Below are 17,500 nucleotides of genomic sequence, written 5' to 3' on the forward strand. Positions count from 1 at the left end.
GCCAACTAAAACAGACACCAACATCATCTCTATAAATGAAGAGATACTAAAAGAACTGAAGAGCATAAACTCAAACCTAATAACAGTCTTAAACAAACTCAACTCAACACCCCGTCCTTCTACACAAAATAATGAAGAAACCGAAACGAAGAAAACACCCTCTGAAATGTACGAGAACCTTGGAAATCTATGCGATACAATGAAGACATTCTTTACAAACTTTACAAAACAAGGGCAACAAAATGAAGGACCACATGGGAGGAACGCAATAACATCAACATTACAAATAAGAAACCAAGTCTTACCACAATGGAGAAAACTACTGCAAAACAGAAAATTCGCATTTCGGAAAATGATACAAAATCAGAATAAAGCAGAGACTTAGCAAAAATGGCTGAACTCAACACCCCTAATCATACTCTGCAAATTACAAATAAAACCCATCCTGGAAGAACCAGAAGCACAAAGAAGACTTAGAGAAAAAATATCATTAGAAAAAAATGAAGATAGAAATCGAACTACTAAAACTGAGAGCTAAGACGAATGAAGAAAAAGTAAAAACGATAGATGAAGAAATCAATGAAGACGTCAACAAACTAACAGATGGCATCAATACTGAAACATTACTTAAACTATGAAAAGAAGAATGTGAAAAAGAAGAACTAAAGTCTCTCCAATGATGGGAAAAGAGCGCCAACTGGTTCTTGAATTATGAAACCAACTTCAAAACTGAACACATGTCCAACAACCCCTTCATAAAATTAAGAAAAACAAAACCACATACCAACACAACAGAACAACCACCAGGAAATCTAAATACATTCCCTACCAGAGAAAGACATTTAAAATACACCCCACACTACCTTAACCAACCCCAAAATACCTACAGGGACCCACTACACCATTTCAAGAACTACAGGCATGCAACACTCAATTCTATGAACTACAATCTACATAACTCAACTAAGACTCAACTACCGAACCTCTACTCTAGGAACCAACCATACAACCTTAACAAACAACAAACACACTACAGAAGAAGCAACTACCAACACAATATACCTGATACACTAAGACGGAGCACGTGGTTCAAAAGCACACTACAAAACAGAGCACCATAAACTCACTTTAAAAATTACAACAGGAGACAGATAAACAGTGCTTTTGAACATAGCAACACCAACCATTTTTTAGACCTAACACACAAGAACAGGGATACACGATGGTAACAGACAAACAAAAGAAACCACAGCTAATTAAAATAATCAATTTCTCAAATAAAGAGCTTACACCCAACGAAATAAGCATACTATCCAAAGGACTTAAATTTATCCCAACCCCACAACATCCAAATTACTATGAAATCAAAGACAATATTTCGGAATTTTGTAGGAAATTAAGACCTGCTTTGGAATTTCATGGCAAACACATGGATGACAAATCTATAGCTAGAAACAACAGCGACTACACCCCTACCAAGGGAAAGAATAAAGCCTTAGACTGCTTTTGTGACCACATAACCAATTTCCCTTTTCAACTCGCAAACAGGCAAAAATACAGACCAAACTTCAACAAAAGAGAATGGAATGACCTCGTCAAACTAAGAGAAGATAAAACCATAATGATCAAGGAGGCAGATAAGGGCAACATGGTAGTTCTAATGAACACAAATGATTATAAAAATTTAGTACTATCCTTATTAGGAGATGAGACATACTACGAAAAGGCTCAACATTATAATCAACCAAAAATAATGAATAACCTCAGGACATTAATCAACTCATATCAAGAAGGACTCACAGACAAGGAGTACGATTACATCACCAACTTCAAGTGCAAATCAAGTTTATTCTATGGTATCCCTAAAGTCCATAAAAGCAAAATAATTAGTGAAGCATGTAAAAAAGCTACTGACGTAATCATCAAAATCCCATCACCAAAAGATCTAAAACTTAGACCGATAGTAGCAGGCCCAGCATGCGAAACTCACCGCCTCAGGAACTTCCTAGACACACTTCTAAAACCTTTCATTAAGCACATCAAAAGCTACATAAGAGACGATATAGAAATGCTTAACCACCTCCCAAAACAGTCAATGAGAAAGCCCTACTAGTATCCTTCGACGTAGTTAACCTTTACTCAAATATCCCACACACATTAGGAATAGAAGCGATTACTTTCTGGCTAAACAACTACTCCTTTGAACTTCCAACTCGCATAAAGAAAGAACTAGTAATATAAAGACTAAGATTTATCTTACAAAACAATTACTTTATATTTAATAATGACTACTACAGACAGAGATCGGGAACAGCCATGGGTACACGTACTGCACCTTCTTTTGCTAACCTAGTAATGGGCTACCTCGAAATAATACTTTACCAGAAAACACTCGAAAAATATGGAAACTCTTTCTCCACCTATATCCAGAACAACTGGAAAAGATATCTCGATGACTGCTTCATCCTCTGGGATGAAAGCATAGAAAAACTTGAGGAATTTAAAATACTACTAAATGGAATTAATGAAAACATCCAATTCATGATAGAACATAACCAAGAAAAACTACCATTTTTAGATATCCTCATTAAGAAAGTCAGTAACAAAATAGAAATGGATATCTATTATAAACCGACAGACTCAAAGCAGTACCTACCATTTGACTCATGTCACCCAAGTCACACAAGAATGAACATCCCTTTCTGTTTAACCAAAAGGATTTGCACCATAGTATCAGACATGAACACCCAACACACATGTCTCCAGGAACTCAGAACTACACTCATAAATAGGAATTATCCACAACTCCTAATAGACAATATAATCCAATGAGCACTTAAATTAAATATAGAAGACCTGAGACAACCAAAACCAAAAGAGGATGAAAAATTAAAAACCCTACCCTACATCTCTACACACAACCCACTTAACAACGAGGTCTTCAACACCATATTCCAAAGCACAGCCCTACTCAAGGAAGACCCAAAGATGAACCGAATCCTCCAAAGTACACCATCATAAAAAGTAAACGCAATCAAAATCATTAAAGAAGATTTTAACCTAGACTAAACTGCACCCAATAACAACCACAACAACAGTTAAAAAGTGTGGAAGGCCCAACTGCAGGATTTGTATCATCTTAGTAGAAGGTTCGGAATACACATTAGAACAAGGCCATCATTTCACCATCAGAACAAACTTCACTTGTGCATCGGAAAAACTTAATTTATGTGATAACATGCGCAGGATGCAATAGGCTATATATAGGCCATACAAAAAACAGCCTATGAAAAAGGATGGCAGTACATAAATCCCAAATTAGGAATCCTGAATACAGGAAAATACCTGTTAGTGGCCACATAGACAGATGTACACCAAATAAAAATCCAAAGTTTACAACCTTTCCACTTTACCAATTCAATGACAACACAACCTTCACCCAATGTCAAAACAAAGAGCTTCATTTTATTAGAAAATTCGGACCAAGTTTAAAAACGCTGGGCCAGGAACATTAAAACCATATATTGGTTATCCCAAAAAAAAGGAAAAAAAGAATTCTACAACTCCACCACCACAGCGACGATAACTACTACTACTGCAAACAACGGTCCCTGCTACTACTACTACTACGATGACCAACAGTCTCTGCTACTGCTGCTAAAACGGCCAACGGTCACTACTACTACTACTATTGCTACAACTGTTGTTGCTGCTTCCTCTACTACTACAGCCAATTAACTACTGCTGCTATCATGGATAACGGTCACTCTCGTTTACCACTACCAACACGGTCACTACTACTATTACAGCCAACGATTCAAGTCAACGCACAAGACAACCATTATGTCCCCACACATAAGATGATTCTACGTGGACTCTGTTGACATCAGTAAGAAACAATTATGAACTTTCCTTTTAATCGCATTAAAAAAAAAAATGTATTTTTGATAAGGTTCGTTTTTTCCGGAACTGAAACATGTAAAATATCTCTGAGAAAATTAAAATTTATCATATATAGTGGCGTTTTCAGACTCCTTTTTTTATAAATATATACCCACTCATATGCCACCTACACTTTTTATCTGTATGTATATATATATATATATATATATATATATATATATATATATATATATATATATATATATATATATATATATATATATATATATATATATATATATATATATATATATATATATGTATATATATATGTATGTATGTATATATACATATATATATACACACACATATATATATATATATATATATATATATATATATATATATATATATATACAAGAATAAGGGCAGGGAATCGTCAATTAATAATAGAATTAATAATTAACAATTTTGCCAAGTAGTTCAGTATGAAAAAACCTTTATCGGTAAAACCATTTATCATCATAAATATACAGGGATTAGCATTGAGTTGCTTCTCCAACATACTGAAAATTTAGAAATAGCAGTCAAAGAACTACTGATTCTAAACTACAAATTTTTCTCTAAACGGATGGCGATATTTATGGCACACATAGAACAAAAAACCGGTTTTTTGTTCTGTGTGCCATAAATATCGCCATCCGTTTAGAGAAAAATTTGTAGTTTAGAATCAGTAGTTCTTTGACTGCTATTTCTAAATTTTCAGTATGTTGGAGAAGCAACTCAATGCTAATCCCTGTATATATATATATATATATATATATATATATATATATATATATATATATATATATGTATGTATGTATGTATGTATATATACATATAGATATATATATGTATGTATGTGTGTAGAAAGAAGACTGTCATATATATATATATATATATATATATATATATATATATATATATATATATATATATATATATATATATTTATATGTAAGCATACATACATATATTGAAAGCTGATATGTTCTCCAAAGGTTTTTCATTTTTGATCTTTGGACAACAGCATCAACAGAACAAGAAAAGCCAGTGCAAATAATGGCATTCAATGCCTTGTCATTTCCTGAGCAAAACAGTAACATGATGTTCATATTTTTTGTCGACTTTTCAACATTTTGCTCTACACTTCTGAAGAGCAGTAGAATAAAATGTGCCCTATTTGAAAAATAAGGGTTGGCAACAAAACAGGCATCTAGCCACAAAATGCTGCATCAAATTGTCTTCATCCAGTCCATGCTAGCATGGAACAATAGACATTAAATGAATGAACAAACCAATAAATTTACTTTTAGACAATAGACAGAATACAAGACAAGATGTAACAAAAATTAAAATTTTGATTTTTGTAAATTTGAAACAAATTTCCCAAGGGGTAGATTAAAGTTAAAAAGAATAATCCATACTTACTGTAATTGTGCTTCTAGATCTTCAAGATACTCTGTTTTATTATATTGTAAATGAGTTGCTTTATGAATTGTTGCCAAACTGTCAACAATAGCTGCAGCTAAATCTAGAGAAAAATCTTTATTCTTCAGTCTCTCTCCTAGACTATGCTGAAGTGGGAACTTCTCGAGAAATGCTATTTAATTATAGAAGTAAAAAGTGACAAAATAAAAGAAAGACAGAAACATGAAAAAAGTCTTCTGTTACATTTCAATCCACATCTAAGTTGTTTTATAAGAATATTAAATTAATCCCAGAATTTGATTAGTTCTTGATAAAATTTATAGACCCTGGGAAAATGAAAAGTAAAATTGACTCCAGTGGATTTGAACTCAGAATTAATGTGAAAAGAAAAGTTAAAGTCTGTCTCCTGCATATGATATTGAAGCAGCTGAAACCATAAAATTACCCTATGATAGAAACACCAGTCTGTAACAAGGTTGACTTCCCGGGTGTCACTGGTTTTCATTTTCAGGCAAATGAAGTGAAGCAATATATGTGACACCAGCATTGGCAACAACTATGATTTCAATTGGCTTGACAAGTTTTCTCAAGCATGGCATATCGCCAAAGGTCTTGGTCACTTATCATTGCCTTCATGAAGGTGCTTTCTACGTGCCACTGGGACAGGTGCAAGTTATGTGACACTGGCGTCAGCCACAACTATGATTTCACTTAGCTTGACAGGTCTTCTCAAGCAGATCATATCACCAAAGGTCTTAGTCACTTGTCATTGCCTCCATGAGGCCCAACGTTCGAAGATCATGCTTCACCACTTCATCATGTCTTCCTGCTCTACCTCTTCCACAGATTCTCTCTACAGTTAGAGCTTGGCAATTCTTTACACAGCTGTTCTCGTTCATGACCAAACCAATACAGTTGTCACTCTTTCACACTGCATCTGATGCCTCTTACGCCCAACTTTTCTCTCTAGATGCTTACACTCTGTCATATATGCACACTGACATTGCACATCCAGTGAAGAATCTAGACATTAAAATATTGATATTAACTGTCTACAAGAATAGTCACTGGACGCCTAGGTCATGATAAGATACAGCTTTCAAGGGTGCAGTCAACTATAATCAACTTCAGTATTTATTTAAACGATGAGGATGATGACTGTTACTTATAAACTTCAAAAGAATGAAACGCAAAGTTGAACTCAGAAGGGAGATAACCAACTATCACAAGGTATTCTGTCTGACACCCTTCCAAATCTACTATTCATCCACTATAAATATAAAAATTTTGCTCCAGATGGTTATTATAAGGGGAACATGAAAAAGAAATTGCAACAAAGCAACTGACGTTGGTAGTTTAGTATGTTAGGTGTTGCAGACCACAGAAAATCAGGAGTGATAATAAGTGATGTGCATATATTTCATGCAGAACACAAAACGTTTTTTTTACCAAATGCTTTATCTGGAACATGAAGATACATCCTGAGGGATTTATTATTGAGATTGAACTCATCTAGCTTCTGAAGGACTTGTCGTTCATATGAAAGAGTGACAGGAACAGTGCTGAGTGTTGAACCCTAAGAAGAGAGAAATATAATTGATTAAAATCATGGAGAGTTAGTAGGAGATTTAAATCCATCTATGATAATTACATTGTATCTTTCAGTAAGATAATCTATTCTATAAGTCACAGCTAAATAACTAACATAAAAAAGTTAGGAAGTCTATAATCAAAATATTCATCTATTTAAATATATATTGAGTATAACATTCAGTATATTTGTGCAGTGGCTCAGTCATTAACACATCAGCACACACACACACACACACACGCACACACACACACACACACACACACACACACACACACACGCACGCACGCACGCACGCACACACACACACACACACACACACACACACACACACACACACACACACACACACACACACACACACACACACACACACACAGAGTAACAAAGTGAGGAAAAGAAATCCTTCAAAGGGGTGCGTTAAACATCCAATTCACTGCTACTTCAGTTGGATACCATTTAAATATTGGTATAATTCAATAATAAAGATAAATTAAATATAGAGACATTCAATAATGTATTTATATTACAATATTACATTAAATACTATGAATATAATATATAACATAAAACATAACATATAATTATAAAACCCGATTTACCCTGAAGTGGCCTAACTGAATTGTGATTATGTATATCAGAAAACGTATATATAAGCTGAAACAATTTGTTGGACTTTTATGGTTTATATATAATTGAACTATGATTATGTATATCAGAAAACATATATAAGCCAAAACAATTTGTTGGACTTTTACGGTTTTTGTAATTATTTATATAATACTAGCAGAAATACCCGGCTTTGCCCGGGTTAAAGAGAATAATGAAATCTAAAAACGCCGTCTAGACTACGCAACCCTCAACTGTTAGTAGCTACGATACCATATTTCTACATTAATAACTCTCCAATCCATGCCAGCATGGAACATAGACATTAAGTGGAATGCCAGTCTCTCATCTAGGAGGGCCTTGAAATCAATGTTACCAACTGGGGATCATGTGTGTCGTAGTGATAATAAAAAGACCCAAAGGAGGTCTGCAACGAAATAATTTTACTCAACACTTTGCAAGTGAATCAGTGGAGGCAAAGATGCGTCTCATTTACTTGACAATTTATGCACCACATTGCAGAAATCACAATGAAAGTATATCTGAAAGGGTAGTCTTACACTGTTGTACCGTTGAATTACAAATAATGCTCATCTGTTATGTTCGGGTTAAAATTTCATCAACATCAAAAATATATGAATTTTCATGGGAGTTATGGCCGTTATACATAGAATATAATTTCCAAATTTCATAAAGATCCGTTCAGTACTTTTGACGTAGTTTTGGATAAGAAAACAAATGACTAATGTGTGTGTTTATGTGCATGTGTTTGTGTGTGATGGGTGTATATATGTATAGATATCTGTATGCATGTATATATATGTATATATGTGTACATATTACATGTACATCTATATATATATATACATCTACACATGTGTATACATATACATGTATGCATATAAATCTATATCTATATATATATATCTATGCATATACGTGTACATATACATGTATATGTATACATATACATCTCTTTCTCTCTCTTTCTCTCTTTCTCTCTCTCTGAAAGTATCGAAATGTGATTGTTTCAGTTAGTAGAATAACGTGTACATATACATCTATATGTATACATATACATCTCTCTCTCTCTTTCTCTCTCTTTCTCTCTTTCTCTCTTTCTCTCTTTCTCTCTTTCTCTCTCTCTCTGAAAGTATCTGTCATTACAGTATCGAAATGTGATTGTTTCAGTTAGTAGAATAGTTTCATTTTTAAAGTGAAAGTATTTGACATGAGTGTTTTTGTTTCACTTTTGACACGTAATACTTAAATAGTGTAGGAGATATTATGTTGCTGTGGGCTCGAACTCTGGAAGAAGTTAAAATTTTTTTTTGACTAAAACACAACTGGAACCCTAAGTAAGGCATGTGTAAAATTTGAATGAAATTGGTTGCGTAGTTCTCGAGTTTTAGGGATTCACACAGACAGACAGACAGACACACATTCTCATTTATATATATATAGATTATGTTATGTTATATATTATATTCATAGTATTTAATGTAATATTGTAATATAAATAAATTATTGAATGTCAACAGAATATCTCTGTTTAATTTATCTTTATATATATATATATATGATTTATATACACAAGTACTGTAAAAACCCATGTAATTTACACATTTTTTTTCGCAAAAATAAAAATAAATTTTAGGGGTGCATAAATTACATGAGATTGTTTCCAGAATTTTTGTAGAATCTTTTTTCTGTTGGAAAAAGATGTAGAAAATGTAAACATTTGTACCGGAAGTTGACTCATTTAATGTCAGAATAGGTTTTTACAGAAAGAATAAGGGCTTAAATATAATGCAGTTGACTCTTATTTATACTGGACGGTATAATGCTTACTTTTTCTGTATAAATTTACTAAAACTATTAAATGGTTAACTACTTTTTGAGGTCTGACAGTCTGGGTAATATTTTACATATTTTGGTTGAGTAAAGTGTCATCGAAGCTGATGTTTATTGGTAATTAAACTTAATTTGCAACACCTGTGTGTATTTATAAGCTTTTGTTGATAATTCTTATCAAAAACTTTTCATGTGATCATGATTTGAGAAGACATACAGCAGTACGCTAAGGATCAGACAAGATCTTGTGGGCAAGAAATGTAAAATAAACTTTATTATAAACAACACAAATACTTTGTAACTTAATAGCTTTTAATGTGATACCTGTTAAACAAAAATTATTTTTACTTAATGAAAATTTAATAAAATCTAATCATAAGTAAGTGAAATTATGCTAAATACAACTAAATTGAAAACTTTTGTCCCTGGCCATATTGGCAATCAGAAAACTTTTGGGTGTGAATTTTACATGAGTAGAAGCTTTTTTTTTAACAATTTTTATCCTGAAAATCACCTGCATAAATTACACAGGTGCACAAATTACACGAGTTTTTATGGTAAACACATAAATGCAAAACAAGGTGGAAAAAAATAGCACTTGAATACCAAAGGTAGAGTTATGTGCTTTCTTATTAAGGCTGATTTGATATGATCCAATTTGATGAATAAGCATTTGAATTTAATTGGGTAACTTATTTTCAAAGCATAAGCAGTGTTGTATTTGCTACCAGTTGGGCAGGCTGGGGTGTGTATAAATTAGACAGTAAGCTATAAATATATTATATTAGATAATATAAAAAAAACCTTGGGTTAAGAAGGGTGTAATGCTTGTCCAGAAGGGATTAATTAATGATTAATAGAGGTGTAAGTTTGTTTTTATAAATTTAAAAGCCATGGATTGAAGAATTTCCTAAGTTGAAAAATTCAATAATGAGTGTATGGTGCATATACACATATACATACAAAATACATACACACATATACATAAGTATATACATATATACAGACATACATCCATATATATATATATATATATTCAAGCTAAAAAGCACCATTTGAGTGTGATCGTTACCAGCATTGCCTTACTGGCACTTGTGCTGGTGGCATGTGAAAAACAATATTCGAGTGAGGTCGTTGTCAGTGCCGCTGGACTGGCTCCTGTGCAGGTGGCATGTAAAAAACACAATTTGAGCGTGGCCATTGCCAGTACTGCCTGACTGGCCCTCGTGCCGGTGGCACGTAAAAGCACCCACTACACTCTCGGAGTGGTTGGCGTTAGGAAGGGCATCCAGCTGAAGAAACTCTGCCAGATCAGATTGGAGCCTGGTGTAGCCATCTGGCTCACCAGTCCTCAGTCAAATCGTCCAACCCATGCCATCATGGAAAGCGGACATTAAACGATGATGATGATATATATACAGGGTGTGGTGAATATATTGTCTAAATTACGCAAAAGTGAAAATAACACTGACATCTCATTTTAACAGATATATTTACCAAAATTACATAAAAATATCTTAAAACACTAAAGAGTAAATTTATTCAATAAAATCGCCATTGGTTTCAACCACGCCCATCAGATGACTTTGTTTAAGTTGGTGAATGCTGCCATAATCCTTGCTTTCAGTTCATCTTTGGTGCTACAAGGAGTTTTGTTGGTCGCTCACTCAACTGTGCCCCAAACATAATAATCAAGGGGGTTGCAATCTGGGAATTTAGGTGGCTAGATGTTACAGATGATGTGGTCGCAGAAATTGTCTGACAGCCATGACTGAGTTCTCCTGCTTGTATAGTATGGTACAGAGTCCTGTTACCAGGCATAGGGTCTTCCAGCAGCCACTCTCTTGACCCAGTGCAGTACCACCTCCTCCAGGCACTTGATGTTGGTCTCCGTGTTGAGTGTGAGGTCATATGGGAAGATGAATGGAGGCATAATGTTGCCATCATTAGTGATCACTCCAAACACCATGATGTTGACTGGATGTTTGATTTTTATCAATCTCGGTACATGTTTTGGGGACATGACAAGCCAACAGTTCTGTGTTTTCTGTCTGTTCGTATTGGAGCTTCCAGCGCAAATGTCAAGCAGTAGAGCATGTCATTTCCAAATTTCTGGCAGAATGAATTATGTTATGGTGCTGTTTTTCTCACAGACGGTGCCCAACTGACCCTACTATACTGTGTAGCTGACAAAATCAAAAACAAACATTGCGCATGTGTGAAATTAAAGATATAAAATGGTGACAAATTACCCATCGCAACTGGTATATACATACACACACATATAAATAAACATACACACACACATATATGTGTATGAATACACACATAGGTATGCATATATATTCATGTACACACATCTACATATATACACATATATATATACCGTCATACATACACATGTACATACCCACATATACACATACATATACTAATTAATCCCTTCTGGACATGCATTACTCCCATCTTCACTCAAGGATTTTTCAATATTATATAATATGATATATTAATATTTTACTGTTCAGTTTATACACCCCCAACCCACCGAACAGTTAGTGAATACAACACCACTTACGTTTTGAAAATAAGTTACCCAATCAAATTTAAATGCTTATTTGTCAAATTGGATTATATCAAATCATACATTACAACTTTATTCCAGTCTTGATCACAACTGTCTGACGAATGGAAATGTGAAAGTCTGAGTAACAGCTTTGTGATGTTTTTGCAGCTTTAATAAAAAAGCATATGACTTATAAGCGCACATACACACTCACATACATATCAGGCATATGCTGTCAGTAATTACTTAGGGTAAGCAGTTGGTGACCTTTTTGTAGTAAAACTCACAATGAATAAGCAAAATACAGATGCGTAACTGAGTTGAAAGCAGATTTACTTCTGCTTTTATAGCACATGAAGAAACGGTGTTGTAGGAGTGTTATGCAACACTACAGCAGTACTATGCATAGCTTAAATACTGAGATTGAAAAGCATGGGCAAATTACGCCTACCTAACCTGCAAAAAAAAAGATATTTTGTATTTTATGCATAGCTATCAGAGTAACCTTCATAATTTTATTGAATTAGGTGCATATTTTTCCATAAAAGGAAAATGTTGCTAACGATCTATTTTATTCAAGGTAGGCACTGCCTACCTTGCCTAGTAGAGTCAACCAAAAGAAGCAGCAGGGTGGTGGGTACTGATCCCCTATTGCAGCTTGGATAAGTATTGTACTTCTGGTTGTGTAAACATCTCTGATTCAGCATTCAGGCACATCCTGGGCATGGGATGGTTCTTAAGTACTCGTCACTATTTTGCTAAACAGAATTCATATCTTGTGTTGCTGTCAGGGTAAGGTTTGCATTTCTTTTCCATCTCTCTACACCGACACTTATAATTTCCTGTCCTTGTGCCCTTTCTGTTCCTTGAACTTGATTTCCAAACAGATTTTTCTCTCTGAAAAGGAAAATAACTCTTTGATCTTCAACCATGAGTGACTAAGTCTGTGTGTTTTACTCCTACTCTTAATAGTGGCTGTTTCTTTCTTTATAAAACATATTCTTTTATACATTATTTACAATTGACAGATATTTGTCCTCATCTTTGTTGTTAACACAATGTTTCCAGGCAGTGACATGAATAATAATAATAATGATAATGATAATAATAATAATAATAATAATAATAATAATAATAATAATAATAATAATAATAATAATAACAACAACAACAACGTCAAAAAATACCTTAGGAATGAGAACCCAGGTTCGAAATTTCCCCAAAACACCTGATGAAGGCTGGAGGGTATATAAGCCGAAATGTTGTGTTAACAACAAACAAGATGAGGACAAATATCCGTCAATTCTAAATAATGTAAATAATGTACATAATTCCTCATCTCTTAAATATAAAACTGGAATATTCTTTTATTTCCTTTGTCGAAAGGTCTTGCATGCAGGACTACCACTGCAGCTAACTCTTGCTGTGCTAAACTAAAATCCATCCAATGAGTAGTGGGCATCAACCTTAAATGAAAATTGGAGTCATAAGCATCATTTCTAAGTACGATCCTCATTCAGCTATATTATATAATTTTAATTATTTTCTGTAGTTGAGTGCTGAACCATAACCAGTCATGTGTGTAAAAGGTAATACTGGAATATGGGTTGATTCTTCCTGGTGGCAACTGCTTTTAGTCTCATAACTGAAACACAAATTAAGGCTCTTTTAAAACAAAGTGATTAAAAATTATTGTTCAAAAACAAACAGAAACAAATAGAAAATAATTACCATTGGAATGGACTTGATGTGTTTAACAATGATACTTGGATGTTTGTCAACAGACGCTTTGTTGTAAAGTTCATACAATGAACTAAACTGTCCATCATTTACCAAATTCAAAACAATGTCTGTTCCTTTGGCTCCTTTGAAATCCTGAAATCATAAAAGTATTAAAACAGTGACTGTTTTTGAGCATATTTGTATGTGTGTGCATATGTTCCTTATGCATTCAAAAATTGAGTTGCTAGTTTTCATATATGAGGTATCAAAAAATTCAGTAATCTTTTGGCTACCAAATGAACTTTATTTTCTTTTACATATTTTCTATATTATCTCAATAACAAGCCATAGTTATGTGAAAGACACTGCTCTACAATGACCAGGTCTCATTAGCAAATGAAAATAGTTTCACACTTTCAATTTGAACCAAAATTACAAAATTACAAACTAATATGATGCATTAATATTTTACTGTTCAGTTTATACACCTCCAACCCACCCAACTGTTAGTGAATACAACACCACTTACGTTTTGAAAATAAGTTACCAAATCAAATTTAAATGCTTATTTGTCAAAATTGGATTATATAAAATCATACATCACAATTTCATTCCAGTCTTGATCACAACTGTCTGACGAATGGAAATGTGAAAGTCTGAGTAACAGCTTTGTGATGTTTTTGCAGCTTTAATAAAAAAGCATATGATTTATAAGTACACACACACATATATATCAGGCACATGCCGTCAGTAATCACTCAGGATAAGCAGTTGGTGACCTTTTTGTAGTAAACACACAATAAATAAACAAAATACAGATGCGTGACTGAGTTGAAAGCAGATTTACTTCTGCTTTTATAGCACATAAAGAAAAAGGTGTTGTAAGAGTGTTATGCAGCACTACAGCAGTACTATGCATAGCTTAAATACTGAGATTGAAAAGCAGCGGCAAATTATGCCTACCTAACCTGCAAAAAAAAAAAGATATTTTGTATTTTATGCATAGCTATCAGAGTAACCTTCATAATTTTATTGAATTAGGTGCATATTTTTCCATAAAAGGAAAATGTTGCTAACGATCTATTTTATTCAAGGTAGGCACTGCCTACCTTGCCTACGTAGTTTCACGTTACAAGAGTGATGATGCGTGAATAATGAAAGTAATGTTTCTCTGAATTAGTCACATCTGTACTATAATAAAGAAAGCTGCTTATCATCTATCTATCTATCTTATAAAATTATAATTAAGGTTGTCTAAAAGATACCACCATGCTAGATATGAGACTAAGCATTTCTTATGCAAAGCCAGAAATTCGGGATCTGGAATTATCCAATAATTTTTTGCCAGTTTATTTTGTCTCTTTGTCTTCTCTCCTGGTGCTGTATGAACATTTAATGTGGTTTTAGAGTCAAGTTTTGGCTATATCTAGCATCGTGGTATCTTTTAGATACCTTTAGTTATAATTTTAATAATAATTATTATCTGTGAGGTTTTTATTCCCATGCTAGCCACTTGATATGATCGGTATTTTAAATAACAATCTTATCCTTATTCATATAAATTTATATATGTATATATATATATATATATATATAAAGACTACCAAATAAACTATGTTTTGGGGTTAAACACTTCTTTTCACTAAAATAGCCTCGGAAACAAGGTCAGGCCACACAATTTTGAGGTCATTTTCTGGCAATATTTTGATTTGCTTCTAATGTTTCACTTTCATCCAATGTTTCATGCATGTGTAGAATTCTACTCTGACAAACATTTATGAAATGTACACATAAATATTGTATCAAAATAAACCACAACCAGAAAATTTTCATTATAAGACATCCGTTTCTCTATACATTATGAGGAAATACAGTTACTCACTTGCTCTCTCTCTCTTTCTCACATGCACACACACACACATACATACAAAAAAAATTTATGCATATGTATTTATGTATGTGTATATGAAAGATTATGGATGTGTGTGTGAGAGAGAAAGAGTGAGTGCCACTTACACATGCATGCATAAAATACATGCTTGACAACATTCACTCTTTCTCTCTCTCTCTCTCTCTCACACACACACACACACATGTCCATTTCATATACGCATACATCTTTCACTTTCTCCTCTCACTTCAAAGCAAATGCCACCTTTTCACTTTCTCCTCTCTTTCAATTTCTGCTCTCTTCAAAACATAACAAAATTTTAAAATTTTTATAGAAATTAACGAACAATCATATAATCCCATATGATCAAGTTGACAACTTTCCTGCTTCAAACAAAAGAATGCCCTGAAATAACTTCCTTTGGTACACACACGCACACATGTGCACACACACACATACACACACACACACACACATTTATATATACACACACACACACACATATACACACACACACACACACACTAGCTTTACATACCAGCGTTGCCAGGGTGTTGTGACCTACAGCCACATTGTATTATTTGTTCCTTTTTTTATGGGCAGAATTGGCACAGCTGATAATCTCTCTATAGTTGATTATTTAGATGTTTCCCAAGATTTAAACTCCTCCTTGTATAAACCTTTCTATAAGGCTAATGAGAAACTCACATATATACCTAAACAGTCTTGTCACTCTCCTGTAATGTTTAAAAGCCTGATAGCTAATATTAGTAACAGAGCATCTAACCTCTCTTCTTCCAAAGAAATTTTGGAGAAAGCTGGCCCCTATTATAACAAGGCCCTAACCAATAGTGGCTTCAAAGATAAATTAATATATAACTCCTCAAATAAAAATAAAAATGATAATAGATTTAATGGAATGAAAGATAAAGTAGTATATAACCACGCTAGTATCAATCAGGATAATAAGAAACCTAAAAATAGAACAAGGAAAATTATTTGATTCACCCCTCCCTTTTCTTTTAATATAAAAACTAACATTGGTAAAAGATTCCTGTCTCTCCCAGACAAATATTTTTCAGCCACTCACAGATACAAGAAAATATTTGATAGGTGTTCTGTGAAATTATCATATAGCTGCTGCCCCATATGAAGAGTATCATTACACATGGTCAATATCAAGAGCCTGAATCCAGTTGCAGCCCAGGACCCTGTCCGCTTGACCAAGGATGTAGGACTAAATCTATCATATATGAGGCAGAAGTTACTGAAACCCTAAATAATAATACAACTGATAAGACCTATATTGGATTATGTGAAGGTAAATTTAAAATTGCTATGCCAATCACATAGCCTCCTTCCAACATAGGGACAAAAGTAAAGCTACTAAGTTGGCTAGCTACATATAGACGTTGACAGATAATGAAACACCACATGTGATTAAATGGAAAGTAATTTAGAAATCGATACCTTGTGTAAATGGATCAAATAAATGTAGACTTTGTTTGGCTGAAAGAGTGCAGGTTCTGTTCAGACATACAATCTCTAACTCTCTATTGAACTCCAAGTCAGAAATTTTCAGTGGTTGCATGCATATGTATAAATATATTTTGAAGAGTTGGAAAATTCCACCTATTCCTGAACGACTTGATATCTTTCCAGCCTTATCATTTACCTTTTTACTTTTCATTTTTGACATTTTAGTTTCTGCTTTTCGTTTTCCATTGTTTACTATCTACGTTTTCTATATGTTGCCTTCTCAATTTTTTCACGTTTCTTCTATTATTCAATTTCCTAAGTTCATTATATGTGGTTTGCACCTGAAGAATATGTTTGAGTTTTTTCAACATACAAAACTATTTGTAGCGCTTTAATACATGTACTGTGACCTTTAAATAATATATATAATTATATG

General features: G+C 33.5%; 1 protein-coding gene across 3 annotated transcripts in view; it reads right to left on the reverse strand.

The window, feature by feature from the left end:
- LOC106882578 (uncharacterized) overlaps positions 1-17,500 on the reverse strand; it is a 109,368-nt gene that overhangs the window by 34,450 nt on the left and 57,418 nt on the right. For all 3 annotated transcript variants that reach the window (XM_052970583.2, XM_052970584.2, XM_089357398.1), the window contains 3 exons: positions 13,704-13,847; positions 6,805-6,931; positions 5,356-5,527 (listed from right to left, as the gene is read on the reverse strand). In XM_052970583.2, the coding sequence (XP_052826543.1) occupies positions 5,356-5,527; positions 6,805-6,931; positions 13,704-13,847 (443 nt within the window). The remainder of the gene's footprint in view (positions 1-5,355; positions 5,528-6,804; positions 6,932-13,703; positions 13,848-17,500) is intronic.

Source organism: Octopus bimaculoides, chromosome 9, assembly GCF_046866305.1.
Source record: "Octopus bimaculoides isolate indiv1 chromosome 9, ASM4686630v1, whole genome shotgun sequence".
NCBI classification, from domain to species: domain Eukaryota; kingdom Metazoa; phylum Mollusca; class Cephalopoda; order Octopoda; family Octopodidae; genus Octopus; species Octopus bimaculoides.